The sequence below is a fragment of the Psilocybe cubensis genome, chromosome 4 (genome assembly GCF_017499595.1).
Source record: "Psilocybe cubensis strain MGC-MH-2018 chromosome 4, whole genome shotgun sequence".
NCBI lineage: Eukaryota > Fungi > Basidiomycota > Agaricomycetes > Agaricales > Agrocybaceae > Psilocybe > Psilocybe cubensis.
Genome location: NC_063002.1, coordinates 1,132,192 through 1,153,276, shown reverse-complemented (window position 1 = coordinate 1,153,276; position 21,085 = coordinate 1,132,192). Strand labels below are relative to the sequence as shown.

Here is a 21,085-nt window from a genome sequence, read left to right as displayed (position 1 = left end):
TCGAGTCAAGCGTCGCGATCACAAAAGATAGTTCTAACAAAGTTCAGTACCACAAAGTATACGACATCGGGATCTACAATGTCGGAAGCGCTACAGAAACTCATATTGGATACTCTGGAATCGCAGTCGTCTATCAAGGACACGCGATCTCTCACTATACCTGGTCAATCGACCCCGGCGACGTCAAGTGAGGATCAAATTGTTATCCTAGGAGCTCTCAATTCACTTCTGAGTCGTGAAGTAAGCCCTGCATTCATATTTCATAGCCTATAATCTACTAAACTGCTATAGATGATTAAATATGAAACAAACGAAGTCTTGACTCATGTCCCTACGCCTGAAGGAGCCTTGATTTTGAAGGACGGCTCACACGAAGCAAGGGTTTGGAACGTTCTTCCAGTCAAAGGATCTGGAGCACCCATGACACCAGCTCAGCTTAAAAAAGAGATAGGCGAAGAAACTGCAAAAGTGGGACAGGGCCGAGCCTTCAAAAACGGTTGGATTGGAAAAGAGGGAGACGGATTGGTGAAAATAGTGTGTTCAACTATTGTCATCGTTGAATCCTCGTTGACCCTATGATCGTCCAGGTGTCTGAGATCAAAGATACGACCCAACTTGACCTGCAAGAAATTGCGTCCACAGGAACGCTGAAAGCGGGTGAAAAGATCCTGGCTGACTTGCGTAAACGTAAACTCGTCTCCCAAAAGTATGTATCACTCACTAGTTCAGTGTCGATTCTTACTTTCGATCTAGAAAGGGGCAGTGGTTCTCCGTTGAAAAGGGACCTCAATTCAGCACATCTACTGCAAAACCCGAGACAGACTTAACTGTTGACATGCTAACATCGTAAGGCACAACACCGCCTGTGCCAGTTATCATCGTATATTGATGAATCATTTCACTTCAGTGGATCTTGGAAAATATCTACCTACAAAAAATACAATTTTGAGGCTGAAGGTATCCCTACATCGGGAGGAGCTTTGCACCCTCTCCTCAAAGTTCGAGAAGAAATAAGAAATATTTTCCTGGAGATGGGGTAAGCCACCTTCACCTTTTATGGTGTCAGAACTGATAAATACTAGTTTTGCGGAAATGCCGACTTCATCATTCGTTGAATCCGGTTTCTGGTGCTTTGATGCTTTGTTCGTACCCCAACAACATCCTGCGAGAGATCTGCAGGACACATTCTACATTTCTGGTAAGAAGATTTACAAAACATCACCATAGTCATATACTTAATATTCAACATGTTAGATCCTAAGGAATCGCTTCCTCCCAATCAAGAATATTACAAACGTGTTTCTGCTACTCATGAATTTGGAGGATATGGATCGGCAGGGTACAGGGCCCCTTGGTCACACGATGAGTCCAGCAAGCTGCTTCTACGAACGCACACTACTGCCTCATCGGCTCACATGCTCTACAAACTTGCCGCTAAATGCAGAGGAGAGGAAACGGAAGACGACAGTGCAGAATTCGCTCATGGCGTTGGCTCAACAGAAGGAGGTACCGGTTCTAGCAAGACCGACGATGGCTTCCGACCTGCCAAGTTATTCAGTATAGACAGGGTCTTCAGAAACGAAACCATGGATGCTACGCACTTGGCTGAATTCCATCAAGTCGAGGGTGTTGTCGCTGATCGCAATTTGACACTAGCTGACTTGATTGGTGCTTTTCCTATCATTTATATCTAAATAATGGTTCTGCTTACTTGTTTAAAGGTTTCATGCGGGTCTTCTTCCGCAAAATGGGTATAGAAAAAGTGCGCTTCAAGCCTGCATACAATCCATATACAGAGGTAAGGTTATTATCGACTGGCCTTTTCCCGATCCTTTGACTAAGCACTTTTTTCCAAGCCTTCCCTCGAAATATTTGCTTTTCATCCCATGCTAGATAGATGGGTAGAAGTAGGCAACAGTGGCATGTTCCGTCCTGAAATGCTGGAGCCTATGGGCTTCCCTAAAGACGTAAGGGTGCATGGGTGGGGTCTCAGTCTCGAACGGCCGACTATGATTCGGTACGTACTAGGATAGCGTTCAGCATGGCTACGCTTCCCTAACAATTTTTATAGTTATGGCATCAACAACATACGAACACTTGTTGGACACAAAGTATCAATAGACGGTATCGAAAACTCTCCTGCTGTGATGTTCTAGAAATGTTTCTATGTACAGAGTATGCAATTTTATATTTGACTAAAGCCTTTCAGTTTCAGGATGTGGGATTTGGTCCGACAAAGAGGACAATGTCAAATCGAAAGGAGTTAAACAGCGACAGTAGTAAATTTAGAAAGAGAAGACTGCAGCGTTTTTCCGGGATCCAAAGGTGTACACCAATGCCTGGCTCATGAAAAGTCCTACAGTGATCCCAATTGTCACAGCAATCATGGCCCCCCCAATGTCGATCCCGTTTCCATTGGCAGTGATGCCTCCTGCTTGGGACAATCCCGACTACAAGCACGTACTCGGGATTGAGCGGTGATTATGGTCAGTTCACAGAATGACTTACTGGAACTAGAAAAAGGACTCCTGTTACCATGGACGTGAAGGCAGTTCCCCCCATTCGACGAGAATATATGTTGCCGAGCAGCCCCACCGTGAATGCGCCAATAGCTGACACAACGTCAGAACGATTAAAAATATAATGGTTGGCAATCTTATTGGACGCATAAGAGCAACAAGATATAATAACCATTACAGGCAGCTGCTTACTCCATAATGGCTGCAAGTTGGCAAGGGAAGAGATTGTAGAAAACAAAGGGACGATGAGAAATGACGTCCAAAATGGAAATGGTTGAAGGTACCAAGGGAATCGTTTCGGTCGATAGCATCCTTCATAAATGTCCTGTTCTTGGGGCATAACCGTATGGGAGAACGTCCAAGTTCCGTTCAGAGGAATCGCAGAACCGTCAGTGATATTGTCGGAGAGCCAGGATCCGGTCAACACAACAGTGGAGCTAAGATTTGCGGCAAGTTCATCAAGATGGCGACGAGCAGTGGGATCGAACAAGAGGTAAAAATCATTTCCTATTTGTAAACCGAAGCCCTATGTTGACGTCCAATGAGTTAAACATTTAGACTAATTCAAAAAGAGACCCACAAGAAACAGCGTGTATATCAACGCGTATACCATTTTGACGCTCCCACATACGATGTTCTTTGAAGCCAGCTCAAGAGAACTGCTCACTACAGGATGTCAAAAAACAGCTGTCGAACACTCCTAAAAGACACTCACATATAAGGTAACCAGGCAAAATACCAATGATGCCAGAGGAAGATATAGCGGTATAGCAGAATATCTGGCTTCGGATGCTGCTGAGCCCTCTTGCAATGAATGAGACGATAATCGATATTGTAATCCTATGTATGAGCAAATTAGAAAAGCGATGTTTTAAACATAGAGGCTTTACTCACTCAAATACATTTGCATACAATGCACTTTTCTGTGCTACCTGAAGCTGTAAATAGGACAGAAAAAAGGCTGCCAAACCTGCTATCCACATGTCAACGAAAGATCCCCCAAAGGCAAGTGGGCAGATCAACGCCGCGAGACAAAAAGCTAGGAAGCAACGAAAGACCTTGGAATACGGTGGCGGGGCGGACAACAGTGCCTCTAATTGTTCAGTAGCCTGCTTTGCACTTATCTCGTCATGTACCACAGAGCGATATATCAGGTGAACTTTGTGAAGAGCCCCAAGGGAGAGCCTTCCACCGCATTTCACAAAATGAGTCTCAGAACACCCAAGGTCCTGATCACCAAACGAAGAAATGATGATACCAGGTAAATGAATAAATTCTGCTTCAACCTCCAAGATTCTGGCAGCTGCGATCAGCTGGGACTCGATCCTGTGTGAAGGCGCCCCAAAAGTCATCAATGCCCGAGCAAGCTTCAGCAAGAATTCATGCCTGTTTTTCATGGCTAGAAGTAGCCCGATGAGTCTCTCGGATTGAACATTGTCAATTCGACGTACAAGATACATTGAACTCGATGCGAATGCGCTGAATGTGCTTGCGCCGAGTTTTATAGTCCATTTGGCGCAAAGTATTCTTCTCAAGATCGCCTTGGTCGTGAATCTGAGATAATTTTTTGCCAGTTACTCTAGGATCATCAGGTTCGAGAATATCAGAGCCAATTGAGCACTGCGAATATTCAGAGTCGTCCCGTCGGAGTCCAGGTCTATCCTCGTAGTCAGAGTCTGAGAATGTCGATCGCATGGCGTTGTCGTCGTGTGCCCTGCTCGATTTGGCCATAGTATAGAAATTCATCATACTTGACAGCATACCCTGGGTATTGCTCTTCGGTCCGGAATGAGGCCAAGGAGTCTCTGGGCTCACTGTGTCGTCAGAAGGCCGAGCAGAAGGGCGATTATGGAAAGAAAACAAATCGAAACTAGGAGGTTCGGATGGTTCAGACGACCCAGTATGAACGTTGGTTGGGGGACTAATATCGTATGGATGCTGGTATGAGGAGAGAGAATATTTTCTGTATATATCATCGCCTTCCGCTTGCGAGCGAGGTCGAGCGGTACGGCCATTGATGGTACTAGTACTCCCCCCACCGGCGCCAAGGGGAACAAGGCTTACTCTGCGTGGCGCCAATGGCCGGTCAAGTCGGCGTGGCTCATTATGAGAGGATTCGCTGTTGTCAGCTTCAGCAGATGTCATGGGTGATGAGGGCATGAGTCAACAAGTAAAGCAAAGTGTATAGCAAGATCAGAGGATCAGAGGGAAATGTCAGCCCACCCAGCACGTGGTAGTCCCAAAAATGGAAAGACAGTTGCCTAAACTATAACAATGTTCCGCGCAGCTAAAAATAAGGTATAAATTAACAATACCGTATCCACAGGCACAAAAGCCATGGATCCAAGCTTACAAGGACATCTAGACTACGTCCTGTCTACATACACATCGGATATCGGACTAAACAGCGATTATCATACAGTGTACTTGGCATCAGGGCGATACTTGGCATCATAATCATGTTCGCGGTCTGGAAGATCGGTAATAACTTCCTTTTGAACATTGACTGAATACGTTGCATGTCCCGGAATCGTGGAGTGATTCTGTAGCCTGTATGTCTGAAGGTATGCTCAGATATGAACAAGATTAGAAAAGAAAATGCATGGTTTACATCAGCGGTCTCTGCATTGGAGTTGTTCGTTGATTTCAGCGATGTCCGCGCATTCAGGGTGTCGAGAAGTGTCTAGGGTTGATGTTGCATTATTAGCTAAGTTTTGTTGGACAGACAAATACGAAACCCACGTTTGTATAGATGCGTCCAATCGGATATGCAAACATTGCATATAGATTAGTTGTTTTACGAAGAAGCAAGAAGCTGAACAGATCCCCAAGAGCAAATATGGAAACAAAGAGTCCTGTTTGTATGGCGCCTCTCATTAGACGTCTAATAATTGTGTCGGTTCTTCTAAATCCTGTGCGGGAGCGACTTAGCACATATATGAGAACACCTAGAGTAATGATACCACTTTAATTTCAAACACCAAACACACACTGAAGGACAACGTACCTGTGATAGTAAGATCTGCAGCGGTCTGAGAGGCTAGCCAAAGCGTGACAAAAGGGGTCAATGGGCCAAATTTGCTGACTCTGATAACAAAGCTTTAATCTGATAGTTCCCCCCGCACTGAATTTACTATAAACGTACACTCCCAGAATCCCAGAATAGATTCCAGAGTAGAATCCAAAAATGAGGCCAATGGAGCTCAGCGCCCAAATAAATGCTAATAGGTACTTGCTCTTGGTCAGAATGTAAACGCTGAGTTTTTTCTTGGTATCAGAAATGATAAGACCAGTTTAAGGCTATAACTTTACATACCGATGGCCTAGGAATCCTTGGGTAACAAAGGCTGCAATCGATGTGGCTACCGCTGTAAAAGGAATAGTCCAGGGAACAACTGATGGTTCGATGAGATTAGGATACCCATAGAAACATAACATACAGAACGCACATAGCAAACTAGCCGGATTGTTGTAGTTTGTGACGCTGAACATGAAATGAGACAAGATATGGAGAGATATACAGATATGGCAGAGGCCATTACCACATGTCCCAACCGGCGTAAACGGCTCTGCAAATAATGTTAAGCCGGTGAAGCATTACCGACTGGATAACCAATCGCACTTACACTATACTATGTACCGTATCCAACACGAAGAGACCTCCAACGACCGCCCTTGGTAATGGGGATTGAATATACAAAAATTATAGAACGAGTGCGTCATGTATACCTGATCCATAGCCTATCGTTAAACTCTATTGATGATGATCAGTAGGCAGAAATTGTATCAAGATAAACTCATGGAACATACTTGTGTTGTGATATACTATGAACTGGTATGTGACAAGGCCGTAAAGATACGTATTGACTAGCCTAAAGTAAGCATCATGCAAGAAACCTAAAGTTCGACACCCATACAGAACAGGCCTATGAGTAGGACACCTAGCAACGTAACAACCACAGTTAGTGGAAGAGCCAACTTCGCAAGAACAGTCAACTTGAACATACCAATGATTTTATCATAGTCACCCATTTGCCAGAATCGAGTGCCAGAGGGTGTGGAAATGTATGAAAAAAACACCTCCTGGTCCGATCCTTCAGACTTTAAACGGTTCTGTCATGAAGGGACGAAAAAACAAGCGAAAGAAGCTGCCAACGGAAATGGTTTCTTCTCCAGTTGAAGGTCGCTCCGATCAAAGGTTTGTATACCATAAGGGTTACATATATGTGCAGCTATAAGCGAATGAATGTTACGTGACACTGAATCCTTTTGGTTTTGAACCAAGTCTAGGCCGGTGAACCCCATATTCTATTGTTGCGAGGGACTTATCCACTCGTGATCTCTCATTCATTTACATCGTACTTCTTATTGTCCACCAATCTCACCCTAGAATCCTCTTTCGCGGTTTAACTGAAGCCCACTGATTGAGATCGAGCAGGTGTTGGGGCATCATCGTCGCGATTTGAGTCTTACATAGTAGTTGACCCCCGTCAGTAGTACTAGTATTTTGAACCAGCTTTTGAATCGGCGACGGTCGAGCCCTGAATGATGACGGCCCATGAGATGACGGGGATCATTCTGTTATTACGTAGGATCTTCTTGAAAATTATCATGGGAGAGGCAGCAAAGAGTTCGAAAGCATTGATGAGATATTATGGCGATATGATACTATGGTAAACTCACTGGAACAAATTAACATGATACGGTGTCGATTTCCGTCCTGTTATGCATGGCTAACTCAACGCTCCCAAAGTTTCCTCCCGACTCGTCATACCCTCGCAAACTTAATCAGAATTCGGTTATTCCTGGCATTCTCTCGGGCATCTTTGGCGCAGGTGCGAAATTCATTTTCGTCAAGTCCTGCTACGGGACCTAGTATTCCTGCGGCTGCTGCATGGATGTCTATTCCACGTTCGCCTGTCCGCCGCGATTGATAGCGTAAACCTTGTCAAACATATATAGTTAGTTTGCGAGCCATCCTGTCCAACTTTGATATCAGGTTTGCCTCCACTGGCATGGGATTGCTTGTCAACTATCGTACATAAGAATTGGGGTATATGCTGGTATATGTTGGTATATCGTGAGCGGCTTCGCGCGGATGGGTTTCAAGCAATAATGACACAACATTAGTGTGTTGCTACGTGCTTTAGTCTTACCCGAAAGGTGAAACGTCGGGTACGGTGCGAACCTAGTGCAAACTGTTGGAAGAAAGTCATTGCTAAAACGAGTTTAATCACTCGTCCTGAATCAATATGTATTGCGATACGACCCCAGCTGGAAAAATCACGCAAACGTTCATGTTAGCTCGGAATATGTACCTTGGAACATTTAAATTGAATACCGTTTCAGAACGCTTCGATAACACGACAATTGTAGGCGAACCGTGAGCAGAAAAAGTATTCTCTTTTTGTCACTCGAAATCTACGAACCTGAGCCCCATCTGGTTGGCATCTGGCGCTCCTTCAATGTTCACGAAGCGAAGCCTCTGATAAAATTTTCTAGCGCCCTCATTTCGTGGATCCAAACCCAACCAAACTCCTTCCAGACCCTGTTCCGCCAAAAAACGCACAGCGGTAGCGATAAGTTTCCTACCCCATCCCTGCTTTTGGTAATCCTCCAAAATGTCAATGTGTAAGTGGGCAGGTGAGAAAGCTATATTGGCGTCTGGCGCTGTATGCATATTGTGGAGTAGCTTTGCGTAATGTATATCGGCCGGTTTGACCATCTTCTCAGGCGAATATTTTTCTGCGAGAGCTGGCCAACAGTGCTCTGATGCGTATTTCTCGTAGGCACGAGTATCCGTAGACCCTAAAATGTATCCGACTACTTCATTTGAGCCTTCACGCTCCAACACGAAACCCCATGTCGTGGGCAGCTTGACATAAGGCACAGCGTAGACCAATCCTGGAAGCTCCCCGAAGTCATGAAGATGCTCTGCGGTCTTGCCGGCGTCGCCGGTACGTAAACATATCTGAGATAGAAAAGGGGCATCCTTCTCAGTCGCTTGTCGTATCTTCAAAGACATGATAGCAGCGGGGAAGAGACTGGAAGAGATTGGAGCGGCTAAATGCGCCATCAGGTAAACGATTAGTATATACATAAGTGTAATGATCACGCTGGCAGGATAATTTCATACGGCAAAGAAAACGCAAATGGCAATGTTTACACGTTCCTGGCCAACCTTGAGTGGAGCCAAAACGCTTGTTATTTCGACCCAGCTAATGGTATACTTATACGCGACTATAGATAATGATACAAACAACGGTTCGTGGTAAACAATCCTCAAAGATAGTAGCATCATGATGAAAGTGTCCGTGAAAATATTTGTTACAGCAATCCCGCTTCACGCAAATCGCGTTGTAGCCGCTGCTCATTGGCATATGCTTCAATGACTGCACGACTGTTAGGATCAGCTGGGTCTAGTGTAAGCATTGGGTCAGTCTCTTGTGCTTCGGCACTGTGTGGTGCATCTCCCTCCTCTGCAGCGCGGATCGTCTCATCGGCGTCAGGCCGTCTCGGGCCAAGTCCGAAGCCCTGACGGAAAAAGTCTGAGCGTGAGACACCTCTCAGCCCAAATGACGATTCCAGGTGAGAGACTATGCCAATCGCTGGACCATTCCGAGGCGCAGGTGGCTGATTTTCACGTCGAGAGGCGAGAATACCTCGTTCCCAGCGTTTGACTCTCCAAAAACCGAGCAATGATGTTAATAGTACAAACCAGCCTAGAATATCATCTGAATAAGGGCAATCAAATGATGAACAAGATTTTGCTTACCAACTGTCATCAAAAAGAACGACAGCCACTCTGTGGTGGCATCAGCAACAATTGCACTTGTCTGTTCATCGGTAATGTTGGCATTCGGTGATGACCAAGTGAAGTTGCCTATTGAAGAGGTGGAGGATGAATCAATCGTTCCAGTGCCAGATGTTGATTCTGGATTCCAATAATTCCAATCGTTATTGGTGTTGACCTCTGAATTCTGATCAAGCCGAGTGCGCAGTGCGAAGCCGTACTGGATCAAAGTAACACCAAGACCTGCCCTTGATCCCAGTCGAGCTGCGTGGCTGGTATGCAGTAGATATGTCAACAGGAAGCCAACAAATTGGAACGAGATAGAGACAAGGAGATTCCAGCAAAACGAGAACAAAGAGCCAGTTGGTAACGAATCGATGATCATGTCTCCAACAGAATCTGGGGCAAAGGGTGCATGTATGGTCGTCTCCCAATATGGTGGGACGGCGTCTGCCTGCGCAGACGCATACGACGGTGGCGCTTCACGAATTGTGTCCTCAGGGACAATGTGTATATCATCCCCTATGCTATTTGTTAGAAATGGTAAGCAGACCATAGATATGTGCCCACATACCATCTTGCACTCTAACAGGCGCGGTCGGCTTCGCCGTTACATTAGCAAAAACCCCGTCGTTGTTTGTTCCTCCGCCCACTGGGCCTGATGGTCGCTGCGGCAGTACTCCAATCCTAGTAAGGACTGAAGCCGGAAGAATTGATGATGCTGCTCGTCGGAACCACATACGGCTGGATCCGCGGTTCTGCGGTACGTCGAAAGTCGGGATAAAGCCGTTGGAGTTTCCATAATTATTTGGAAGTGCGACGGCAGAGGGTGGTGGGGGCGATCCTGGGGGAGGATAGTCGTAATCGACTGATTCAAAATTGTAGGTCCCAGGTGAAGATTGAGCAGGTGGTGGGTGGGTTCTAGTAGGAGAGGTGGGTGTAGGGTTTAAAGGTTGGGCCTCTGAGGAGTTGTGGTCATCGTCTTCGTCGTCTGAGTAGTCGAAGGCAGCCTGCATCTCATCCTCCCTCCTCCGCTGAGTCACCTCGTGGTCAGGACCGGGGTTTGGCACCGACGCATAACGATGAGCCATACAATGGTTCTATAGAAATTAAACAGACAATATAAGAAAAACGAACGAAAGAGACAGCTGCGGGAGATCCAAGAGTCGAACGGTTTGTTTTGTGGTGGGTATGTAACTGTCTCTTGGCTGATCCAGTCCTGCCGCCTTTGTTTGTTGCTATTTATCGGTGGCGTTTGTGCCTCAACTCTCCTCTCTTTATATAACTTGGAACTCGACCATCTCCTACGCTTGTGCTGACTGCCAACTCATATACAGGCCCAACTGCTTATAGCATACAAATTACAACACATTGCCGGAGACAGCGTCGACAATCATACGCCCTGGCTTATCGTTCCTGTTCTCTGATTGGTGGGTGTCATTTCTTTATTCATTTTCCCGTGTGTTAATTGTCCCGTCAATAGGTCTGTCTCTCACGAATCGCGGGCTGCAGTCTCGACTGTCGCCGACTGCCTAGGCTCAGGTGCTGAGGTGACACTCGGCCTCGTGTTTTCGCGGGCAACGAACCTCTCTGGAGCGTGGTTTATGAAGAGCAAACCAATGCATTCCATCCAAACATATAGAAAATACATAACGAGTCTGGGTTATTTATACAATTTGAACGCAGAAGATGCCAATATTCGCTCGTCGTTCAAATAACTGAGGTAAAATACAGGTCAAGGGTGGTGCCACCCTACTGATATGAAACGGATGGTCAGCGATGCCATCTCTCGTGGTTATATCCGGTGTACCTACGGTCATCGTTGGTGGAGATTAGCTCTGTTAGCATCCTGGATCATTTTATTGACTCTTTGGCAACTCTCCATCCTCGACTCCATCATCTTTTCGAACATCTGCAAGATATGCTCTCGGGGTGGGAGCTGGCCGGAATGCTGATCGCCCACGGGTTGCGTCGAGATGACCCGCTTGTGGCGAATACCATCGATTCGCAGCTTGAAGCCCCGTTTTCTTCGATTCCACCTAGTTGACTGCTGTGACTGAGCACGGGATGTACTTGGTAGTTGGGCATCAGTGTATCTGGCCGCCTCTTCGTCGTTTGTAGATGCAGAAATATCATCTAAATTGTCCTGTGCCCTGTCGTCTGTGGGTGGAGGCGGGGATTGGAATGCATCCTCGAGGGTTGCGCGGGTGCGGTAAACCCACATCCTCTCGTGCTGGTAGAAGGCGACGAGAGAGTCGAGGAGGTTGATAGTTGACTTGAGGGGATTCTCTGCATTTTCGTCAGGCATTCTGTAATTCTGAGGAGAAAACGGGGGAGTCGGGATGGAATGGGTGTATGCGGTGGCCATTGGTTGGAGAAGAGAGGCAAGAATCACCCAATCAGAGCACCCTCCTGAGCAAGGGCCAATAACCACTCCCCATATGCTGATGTAAGCACTCTGGCCAATGGCAATCGACCAGCCTCGACACGGCTCGATTCCGTCACGCCTCGTCTTGATCCTCACCATGAAGCTCCCAGTCCTCGCAGCTTTCCTCTCCGTCGCCAACGCCGCAGAGCTCGTTCTCCACCACCGTGTTTTCCACCCCGACCTTCCCTCCCAGCAGTATCGCAAGAGGTCCACCGTGTCCCTCGATACCGCTACAGCAGAGCACGTCCCTACCTTTGCCCAAGATTTGGCCGCGTTCGCGGACGCCGTTCGAACTTTAGACCGCGACGCCGAGGTGCTGTATCAAGTCGCATTGGAACATGAGGGCGATTCATCAGAGGCCTTGTGGGACTACTCGTCAGTGAAAGCCGTACGTGGTCGACCCGCGGTCTTACAGTGCTGTGCTCAGTCAATACCCCATAGTGCTATCTGAGTAAAGCTACAGCAGACACAATTCTACTTCATCTTCCAAGCGGACAAGACAATTCACCCTTTGCCATTGATTACTTTGTGTCACCTATACCTCACGATGGCTCATGTCCGCAAACCAAGTCAAAGACGAGTTCGCCTGCGTCATCCCTCAAGGCTTTTTCTAACAAAGTTCAACGATTGAACTCGACCGTTCTACTGAGACAGCCAACAACACCTCCTCTGTACGGTCTTTCTTGTCTACATGATATATTGCTCTGACTGTTAGTTAGACCTGAGCTTAGAGCACCACCGCCTCTCACACCCGAAGGGCAAGTCGTAAAACCCGTCCCGGAGAAATCGTTCATCCAGAAATACTGGATGTATATTGTTGCCGTAGTCCTCGTTCTCGGTCTGTGATTCTTTCCCTTTTCCTCTAAAGCACACATTGACAATTTCAATAGCGGTCGGATCTGGTCCTGAAGAACCTGAGCAGCCAAAGCGAGGAGGAGGAGGAGGGGGTGGTCAGTGATTCATATGTAATACGTGGCAATAACTTAAAATAATATCGGGGCAACGACGTGTACCGCGGTAGCAATGTATTTGTACCCAACATGTGTTCATCTAATACATGTTTATCTTGCTTCGTAACCCTATCTTTTCAATCCTCATTGGTCCACACTTTTGACATCTTCTTCTTGAAAGGTTCAAGAGTGAATTCCAATGCTGAGCAAGGGAATCCAATTTCGAATTTTTCCAATACGGTAGGGTGGAGTATGCCAAGGCTTCCAATGTTCAGGTCGTGGCTGATGTGCAAAGCATCTTCGATACCCTTTTTGACGGACGCAATCTTGCCATTCTTTGCAGGAGCTGGTCGGTAGAAAACGTTAGCAGCACGTCCTGGGAAATACATAGGATCTAACAAAACAATGTTTAGAATGAGTAACCGGGCTCTACGATGAGTTACGTACCGCTGGTTTCTTTGATATAATAACCAGTCTCCGCCTTGTAATCGGTGCTCGATATCCTAGGAATTTCAAGCATCTTCATTGCACGATCCAACATCCCGTGCACAATCTCGAATCCAGCAGACTTATTACAGAGAACAGCGGCGGCATGGCGCTCATTGCGCGCCTGGCGTTCCCGCGTGGTGTCTTTGAAGACGACTTCAGATGTCTCGAAGATCTTGATCGGCAGAGCATGCGAACGATTCTCGCGAATCGTCTTAAGCAGACCTGGAACAAGCGTCGTCCGGACGACTTGGAATTCGAGACTTTTGGGATTGGCGATCTTCACGGCCGTATTCCCGTCGTCTTCATGGTTCAGCCACTCAAAGTTCTCCTCGTGTGAGCACTGCGATAAAGGTTAAAATTCAACTTGGGAGTCATGACAAGCAATGGTTACTCTTACCAAAATGAGAGGGAGAACTTCAATCCAACCAGCCATTGCCCATTCAGTACGGATAACGTCGCTCAGTTTGCTGATAGCCAACGGCTGTGCGACTGTACTGGTCGCAGGGAATTTATCGGGAAGGTTATTGAACCCGTATGCAATAGCTGCATCCTCCATGATATCACACTCGTGCAGAACGTCAGGCCGTGTTGGAGGAATGTGCACCTGAATTTCGTCAGGATTGGATGGAGAGACGGAGGTGGTCAAGGCCATGCGAGTGAGAAGTGTTGAAACCTCTTGAGATGAAAGCGAGAGACCTGTGCATGAATTAACATATGAGGCGCGCGCGGTCATTTCGCGTCCCGAGAGATCTGGACAGATGCGAGTTTGTCCGTTTGGCAACACTACCTTGACAGGTTCGATCCTGTAGGTTGTTGTTAGCGGTCCGAAATAATCTAATGAAACTTCAATACACTGACGTGAAGGGTTCCGCACAATACTCTGCAAACATTGTCGCGACGATGTTGACTACAATATCCAGTTTAGTCTGGTCAGTTGCGGTGACGTCGATGAAGACATTCCGGGTGTCCAAGGTGATTTTGCTGTGATCAGAATTAATGATAGGAGGCATGGAAAGGACCTGATCTTTGGTATCGTAGATAATGGGATAGACAGGAGAGTCACGGATAATGTGTAGGTATTTAGCCAAATGCTTTTCCGACTAAAATTAACTGGTTATTTTGGAATGAATCAGCGAGTGGTCAGGCTAAGTGGCGTACATCATACAGAGTCATCAGCTCTTCCGCGGTATACTTCTTGTCTTTTCCCAGAGGGGCAAATTTAATGTCTTTGGGAGGCCTCGCTTCGTAACGGAAAGGAGGTGTCAGAGTATCCAAATCGTGAGTTCCAATGGCAACAAGTTGGCGCCGTCTGCAGATATTTTGATGCAGTTTGTCCTGTAGATCTATGAAGGATGCGTAGGAGCTTGGAGTAAATTTGATGTTTCGTAGGACGGCACAGGCGAAGAGAGGTCTGATTTTTTCTGTCTACATTAATTTATCAGAAATCGGTGTATTTGAATGACAATAAAGCTCACCTCTTTATCTATAGTAACCGTCAAGAGGCCTGCCTCGCCAGATGGAGGGTATGCAAGTTTGTATTTCGGTGCTTCCGATAGTTGTAGAAAAACACGCAGAGCACGAGCGATGCCTTCTATACAAAGAAGATCGTATCTGTACGAGCAATCTAACTGTCAGAAAAGATTCGCATATTGAGTACAAGAAGTACCTATTGGCAGGGATCTCGATTTTCAATTGCTTTTGTGCGATGAGTCGAGCAGGATGCTGGTAAAGTATACAAGGTGTGGCTTACTGGTCGCTCAGCAGGCAAGCCTTTTTTAATCGCCTCCTCCACCTCTGCAGTAGTCTTTAACAGAATTGGTTTATAATCGCGAACAAAGCTGAGATATACACACATCTTCGTCAAGCTCTAGTCCATAATCGAAGCACAACTTATCGAACTCTTCAGTCGCTATATGTCACTTATGATCAGAAAATAAAACGATGACCATCTACTAACATAGCTTACTGTACTCTCTTCCCAGGCGCGCCCAAAGATCTGCTTTGTCTACGCTGACTGTCGGCATTTTGTAGATAAGAGGAAGTAGATTTGTGAGAGATCGAGTCAGGTCTACAAAACTACAAATGGAATGCAGACCCTGAACACCCTGTTTACCCAATCAGAGCATTGCGATCATTTTTCTTCTATGATCAATCTCGTTTTCAACTTCCACCATGAAATACGTCGCCTTGCTTAGTGGTGGCAAGGATAGCTGCTATAACCTCGTCCATTGCTCACAGAACGGCCACGATCTTATAGCTGCCGCTTCATTGGGGCCAGAACCTGGCAAAGGTCCGACAAAACCCACATCAAATCTTCTTATAATATTTATGGCCTGTTAGAGGAACTCGATTCATATCTTTACCAAACTGTCGGTCAAGACGCAATTGAATTTGTTGCTCGTGCACTAGATGTACCATTGTATCGCAGAATAATTACTGGACACGCTATCGAGCAAGGATCAGAGTATGGTGAAAGGAAACCGAATAACGCAAGCGGCGTAGTTGGTGACGAGACTGAGGATTTGTTCGAACTCTTATCTACTGTCAAGGTCATTGCTCCTTATTTAACCAATGAATACTGTAGCTTTGACATTGTAAATCATATAGGCACATCACCCAGACATCAAAGGTGTTTCTGTTGGCGCTATTCTTTCAAATTATCAGAGAGTCCGTGTCGAACATGTGTATGTCGTCTCTCAGTTTTTCTCGCAACATACTCACTTTAAAATAGTTGTCGTCGCCTGGGTTTGACCACGTTATGTTACTTGTGGCAACGAGATCAAGCACATTTACTTTCTGAGATGATCGACGCTGGCGTGGAAGCGATTTTAATCAAAGTAGCAGGGATTGGGTTGACAAAAAATCATCTTGGAAAAACCCTTTCTCAAATGCGAACCACACTTTCCAAACTGGTGGGTACCTACAGTGGTTGCAAAAAATATCAAGTCAATATTGTCTCAGAATACACTGTACGGCTCTCATATTTGCGGCGAAGGCGGGGAATACGAAACTTTGACTTTGGACTGTCCCCTATTCAAGTATCGCATTAATCTGTAATTCAATTTTCTAGTTCCAATTTGTGTTTACTTCGACTCACTTCATTTCAATTTCCTCAGCACGGACACAGAAACTGTGATCCATTCAGACAACGACTTTGCCACAGTTGCATTTCTTCGAGTCAAGGGTGCCGAACTAGAATCCAAGTCTGATGGAATTAACCAGGTCGCCATTATCCCAACTCTGTTAGAGGATCAATACGAATCGATCAAACAAGCTGTGAACGATTCCCTGAACAAAATCGAATCCAATAAACGCACCTCATGGGGTGGTTCTTTTACTCACCATGTCAACTTTCCCACCTCCCTTGGTTGGCGTAAAGGACCATGGATTGTTGTTTCAAACGTACAGGCTGATATTCCGGACGATGGCATCTTGACAATTGAAGAAGAAGTTACCCAGTGTTTTACCACCCTTGCTGGTGAGTTGCATAAACGCACTATGATGTCATATTTACCTGACAAGTTGCAGAGCATCTGTCTTCATATGGAGCAGATTTATCGCAGTGTACAATGATCAATGTTATGATTTCGTCTATGGATTTATTCCTTCCGGTAAATGCTGTATATTCCACATTCTTTGGCGTCAGTCCGCCTGCTCGCGCATGTGTATGTGTTGATCTTCCAAAAACTGTTCGCGTGAGGCTAGAATGCATTGCATACGCTGAAATATCCCCACGTGATCGACAAGCGCTCCATGTTCAAGGCTTGAGTTACTGGGCACCAGCAAACATAGGCCCATATTCCCAAGCTATCACAACAGGCGAGCGTGTATTCATATCAGGACAGATTGGCCTTATTCCAAGCGAATTGGCATTACCAATACCTCGCTCCTTGTCAACGGAAATGGCATTGGCGTCCCAGCATGTCGAGCGTATAGCAACTGCTTTGAAAGAAAATTCTGGCGGCGGTTGGGAGGGGTTTACGCTCTCCGCTATCTACTGGATAACAGAGCCAAATCACCTTATCCATGTTAAACAAGGCCACCTTGCACATAAAGTAATTTCCTTATCTTATTGAATGACGGGGCTTTTTTATGTTTTTTTTTTTTTGAAAATAGTCACGCCAATATCCAACGCTATTCGTAGTCGTCAAGGATCTGCCTAAGCATGCGCTAGTAGAAAAGCAAGTGATCCTACACACCGGAAGGTGTCACGTAGTGGATAATTATGACGGAGAACTAATGCTCCAAAGTTGCATTCCATTATATGACTGTCGTGCGTATGATGTATGCGGTCGCAACAACCGGCTTATCTTCTATTGTGCAGGGATATTAAACTACGACAGCGGTCGCTCTATTCTCTGGCAAACATTGACCTTCAAAGAAGACCATTCAGCCTGCGCCGTTATTTTCATCAAGGGCGAATTTGAACAAAGTTATGCAACTGAATTGCGTGAAATGGTCTCCAGTCTCACCCAGACTTTGGAGCAAGCTCTCTCTATAAGGTGTTTTTATCGGTCAGACCTCGATGTTCCAGGTAAATAAGTTTTAACTGCAATTTAATAGATATTCTAATGACACATATTCTGTATTTCTTCAGTGAGCAATGTACAAAAGAATATTTTCGGTGAAGAGTGCCCTCCTGTCACACACATACCATCCCGCATTATATCTAGCCAAGATATCGATAATTGGGACCTTGCTTTTGTAATTATAACTGCCTCGAGCAATCATGTTCTACCTACTTTATAGTAGGCAGAGACCTTAACCCATATCAATGCAAAAGCCAAAAAAAATTGCACATTGTCCGCAGTTAATTAGCCACCGTGAAACTATGGTACACCTAAAAACAAACAAAACACGATTATTACTGATAGATTCTAGCATATGCAAAGCAAGGTACAAGGAATCCTATCCCACAACAATGATCTCTTTCACGGGTTAACCTCCTCTCCCAAAAGTTTCATTTCGCCTAGCCGTCGGCGCATGGCCTTTTCAGTAGGTGTAGGAGGAACCCGACGGGCAAGAATAGCGCCTAAGATCGTGCAGAGGCCACCAAAGCGAAGAGCCCAAGCAACTCCGTTTTTGCCATAGTATGAATCTGATTGATTGGCAGCGTTCTGTGTTTCAGGTCCATCCACTACACGGAAAATGATGCTTGTTACTAGAGCCACCTAAACGCTTCTCAGACCAGAAGTCAGTTGAGTGGACCGTCAAAAGGACTTACCAGCAACTGAGGAAGAACAATTGAAAGATTGTGTATGCCAAGAATAGTTCCGCCAGGCAACGGTGCACCGGGTAGTATTTCTTCGTCGACAGCATTCTCGTACTCGTCGAAGGAGCGGCGGCGAATCAAAGGCTGTCGTTCACTAGTAAAGCTGGGGCGGACTGGGTTTGAAATATTGCGCGCATGCACTGGTCGTCGACCGTCTGGGACCACCCGTCGATTTGGGGGAGGAGGCTCTTTGAGAAGCTAATGTAATCAATCATTGATGGCGGAATAGTACAGTATCCCATGACGTTTCTTACCTCCATGATAATTGCGAAAGGAACCCACATAGCAACTGCCCAGCATATGCCAACAAGACTTATAAATATTGTGGCCTAGATGTATTGAATATTACTAAGTGGCATTCTGAGAAGGAGAAAAACATACCTGAACCACTGTGGAGATGAAGAACGTTGACAAGGTGAGCAAACTGAAAAACAGGAGCGCTCCAGTCCAGATATTTCGCAAAAGGAAAGGCATGACAGGAAGATGGAGTTCCTGTCCTCGGCGAGCAGCATCTACTCTCCACTGGCGCACCATGGCCCTTAATCGTGATATCTCGGCATCTTCGTCAACATCAGTTTTAGCGCCCATTAACCGTCGGTCGCGAGTTGCAAGATGAGGCAGAATTGTTCCGGCACAAACACCAACTACCAATATCACTTAGCATCATGGAAACGTAAGATCAAGAACAGCACATACCGACGCTGTAGATCAACATGGCAAGTTCACCTGTCCTAGTGGCAAGTTCAGCATCTGGCTCTTTATTTTGTTCATAAGCCATGATTTGACCCATGTATGTCGTCCTAACAAATATGATTTCAATATAGTAACCAAAAATAAGTAGAAAATAACCTACGAGTAAAAGAGAAAGGGGAACCTAGGGTAGGCGTATGAGGTCAACGTATGAGGTCAACGATATTACATTTAGTGAATGGCAAAACCCACCAGCCCATGAATGCACAGAGTTGAACAAAACAGACACGTCGAATAGGTTTGGGTAGGTTTTTGACCGACGTAGCAATGTTACTGAACACTTCCCGCATAGTATTCCTGCAAACACCTTCAAAAATAATTATATTCATAACAACAATATATACAAACCCTTGGCGCCTGTGAGACTTTGGACGTTCTTCCTCATGATGATTAGCGCAGGTTATCCATACTGTGGAGACAAGAATAACGATGCAAATAATGCAAAACTTCCTAAATTGGCTTCCACCTATGAGGCGAATAATCGGGAGGTCTGCTAATGGAAGAAATCCTATATTGACCCATTGAATATTTATATCATAGGTCGTGGTAAAAGGGCAGGACTAACCAAATCCGAAACCTACGATATTTCCAGCATTGGTCATGCGTCCGTGCCAGGCGTTGGCAGAACTGAGCTGCCCAGGAGGTGTCACGTCAAGCAGTAGATTTCGAAGAGATGCCTGCAGTCCGTTCAAAGCGAAGTCGAGAACATAGAAAGAGACAATGGCGAATCCGATGGCAGTCCATTTCAGCTAACGAGTCGGAAACAAACACAAATGAGAACCAACTTCTGGTAGAATAGTAGCATCATGCTGATTGATATACTCACGACGTTCTGTCGCCGTTCTGCCCAATCTCCTGCGCCTACGCCTAGGACATCAACGCAAAATGCCGCTATTTCCTGGCAGTATGCGAGGGTAAGTGTAGATATAACGAGAGCAACAGTCGATAGACCAATCCAGAAACGGCGGCGATACTTGGACGAAGAAGCGTCAGATAAGGCCCCTAAGATAAACGGCGTTAATCACTCAGTCAGTACGCTACCACGTTGATATAAAAGAGAGCATACCTATGAGTGGCTGAGCTACAAGCCCACTAATTGGACCTGCCAGCCATACAAGAGACGTCAAGTGTTCCTTCAGCCCAAGATCAAGCAAAAACGGTGTCCCATATCTAGGGGCAGATACATGTCATATATCAGCCCAGTTCAGTATGGACTCCAGCCTTAGCCCGGATACCCACCCCAGTTCGACTGTCCATGCAATTTGAGCACCTCCCATAGAGATGCTTAACGTTATAAGATCCCATGTTGAGAAGCGCCGTTTAGGAGACGCGGCCCTCGCTGTCCTCTGGTCGCCACTGGTTATAGTAGCGGTAGGTGCCTCGCGGTTTTGATGGCTGTCGACGTCATCTGCGGGGTCCAAATCGCGCCCTCGGGCAGCAGGCCACGGAATCTGAGTTGTAGGGTCCTCACTTTCAGCGACGGGGGGTATCATTATGGTTTACAGGAGGTAACCGTCTTCTATGGGGGAGGCAACGGGCATCCGCAATGCAAGATGGACACTTATGTATAACTTGACCCGACTAGGTTCCAACCGACATGAACACCTTCAACACCCCTCGGCACGCCCCGGCATTACGCCAACTGACTCATGGCTCCGATTACTCTCCAGCCTCGAGCGTTCCAAATGGGTTCCTTACTCGGAGAGAAAGCACATCAGATCAGCATTTACACACAACTCGAATTAGGAGCCAAAACTAGACAGCAACTACATTTCGGTTCAACAAGAAAAGTAAAAATACACGAAATAAATACGAGGGTGGTTAGACCGAACAATCGTCCAAGACCTAACGTATACTGTTGTCGATATGTATGTACAAGAAGGC

At 46.0% G+C, this 21,085-nt stretch overlaps 8 protein-coding genes across 8 annotated transcripts; 3 read left to right on the top strand and 5 right to left on the bottom strand.

The window, feature by feature from the left end:
- Positions 1-78: 78 nt before the first annotated feature.
- On the top strand, positions 79-2,156 carry JR316_0004480 (Phenylalanine--tRNA ligase alpha subunit; the record flags this gene model as incomplete). Its single annotated transcript, XM_047890244.1, has 10 exons — positions 79-240; positions 292-534; positions 588-706; positions 754-846; positions 908-1,036; positions 1,083-1,198; positions 1,255-1,668; positions 1,722-1,798; positions 1,857-2,017; positions 2,072-2,156. 10 exons carry the CDS (start codon positions 79-81, stop codon positions 2,154-2,156), a joined length of 1,599 nt encoding a protein of 532 aa, XP_047750005.1.
- Positions 2,157-2,285: 129 nt separating this feature from the next.
- On the bottom strand, positions 2,286-6,551 carry JR316_0004479 (Pheromone-regulated membrane protein 10; the record flags this gene model as incomplete). The annotated part of the gene is made up of 19 exons (XM_047890243.1): positions 2,286-2,450; positions 2,509-2,612; positions 2,712-3,045; positions 3,100-3,185; positions 3,235-3,359; positions 3,414-3,918; positions 3,971-4,440; positions 4,965-5,077; positions 5,131-5,202; positions 5,262-5,467; positions 5,527-5,606; positions 5,665-5,775; positions 5,836-5,914; positions 5,969-6,003; positions 6,062-6,088; positions 6,146-6,193; positions 6,249-6,273; positions 6,330-6,386; positions 6,437-6,551. The coding sequence occupies 19 exons, from the start codon at positions 6,549-6,551 to the stop codon at positions 2,286-2,288; spliced, it is 2,757 nt and encodes a 918-aa protein (XP_047750004.1).
- A 1,378-nt stretch (positions 6,552-7,929) lies between these two features.
- Positions 7,930-10,403, bottom strand: JR316_0004478 (Metal homeostatis protein BSD2; the record flags this gene model as incomplete). The annotated part of the gene is made up of 4 exons (XM_047890242.1): positions 7,930-8,563; positions 8,851-9,241; positions 9,295-9,834; positions 9,887-10,403. 4 exons carry the CDS (start codon positions 10,401-10,403, stop codon positions 7,930-7,932), a joined length of 2,082 nt encoding a protein of 693 aa, XP_047750003.1.
- A 725-nt stretch (positions 10,404-11,128) lies between these two features.
- On the bottom strand, positions 11,129-11,680 carry JR316_0004477 (uncharacterized protein; the record flags this gene model as incomplete). Its single annotated transcript, XM_047890241.1, has 1 exon — positions 11,129-11,680. The coding sequence occupies one exon, from the start codon at positions 11,678-11,680 to the stop codon at positions 11,129-11,131; it is 552 nt and encodes a 183-aa protein (XP_047750002.1).
- A 157-nt stretch (positions 11,681-11,837) lies between these two features.
- On the top strand, positions 11,838-12,698 carry JR316_0004476 (uncharacterized protein; the record flags this gene model as incomplete). The annotated part of the gene is made up of 4 exons (XM_047890240.1): positions 11,838-12,128; positions 12,182-12,411; positions 12,460-12,578; positions 12,631-12,698. The coding sequence occupies 4 exons, from the start codon at positions 11,838-11,840 to the stop codon at positions 12,696-12,698; spliced, it is 708 nt and encodes a 235-aa protein (XP_047750001.1).
- Positions 12,699-12,827: 129 nt separating this feature from the next.
- On the bottom strand, positions 12,828-15,203 carry JR316_0004475 (Phenylalanine--tRNA ligase beta subunit; the record flags this gene model as incomplete). The annotated part of the gene is made up of 10 exons (XM_047890239.1): positions 12,828-13,084; positions 13,138-13,519; positions 13,577-13,982; positions 14,038-14,279; positions 14,338-14,604; positions 14,655-14,790; positions 14,846-14,874; positions 14,930-14,983; positions 15,033-15,088; positions 15,146-15,203. The coding sequence occupies 10 exons, from the start codon at positions 15,201-15,203 to the stop codon at positions 12,828-12,830; spliced, it is 1,887 nt and encodes a 628-aa protein (XP_047750000.1).
- A 148-nt stretch (positions 15,204-15,351) lies between these two features.
- On the top strand, positions 15,352-17,779 carry JR316_0004474 (Diphthine--ammonia ligase; the record flags this gene model as incomplete). Its single annotated transcript, XM_047890238.1, has 10 exons — positions 15,352-15,469; positions 15,520-15,728; positions 15,787-15,863; positions 15,911-16,091; positions 16,141-16,232; positions 16,296-16,657; positions 16,708-17,234; positions 17,296-17,452; positions 17,504-17,681; positions 17,743-17,779. The coding sequence occupies 10 exons, from the start codon at positions 15,352-15,354 to the stop codon at positions 17,777-17,779; spliced, it is 1,938 nt and encodes a 645-aa protein (XP_047749999.1).
- Positions 17,780-18,110: 331 nt separating this feature from the next.
- Positions 18,111-20,694, bottom strand: JR316_0004473 (General alpha-glucoside permease; the record flags this gene model as incomplete). The annotated part of the gene is made up of 11 exons (XM_047890237.1): positions 18,111-18,350; positions 18,404-18,649; positions 18,833-19,095; positions 19,148-19,251; positions 19,305-19,325; positions 19,394-19,498; positions 19,550-19,610; positions 19,767-19,950; positions 20,028-20,203; positions 20,268-20,371; positions 20,441-20,694. The coding sequence occupies 11 exons, from the start codon at positions 20,692-20,694 to the stop codon at positions 18,111-18,113; spliced, it is 1,758 nt and encodes a 585-aa protein (XP_047749998.1).
- Between the last annotated feature and the right edge of the window lie 391 nt (positions 20,695-21,085).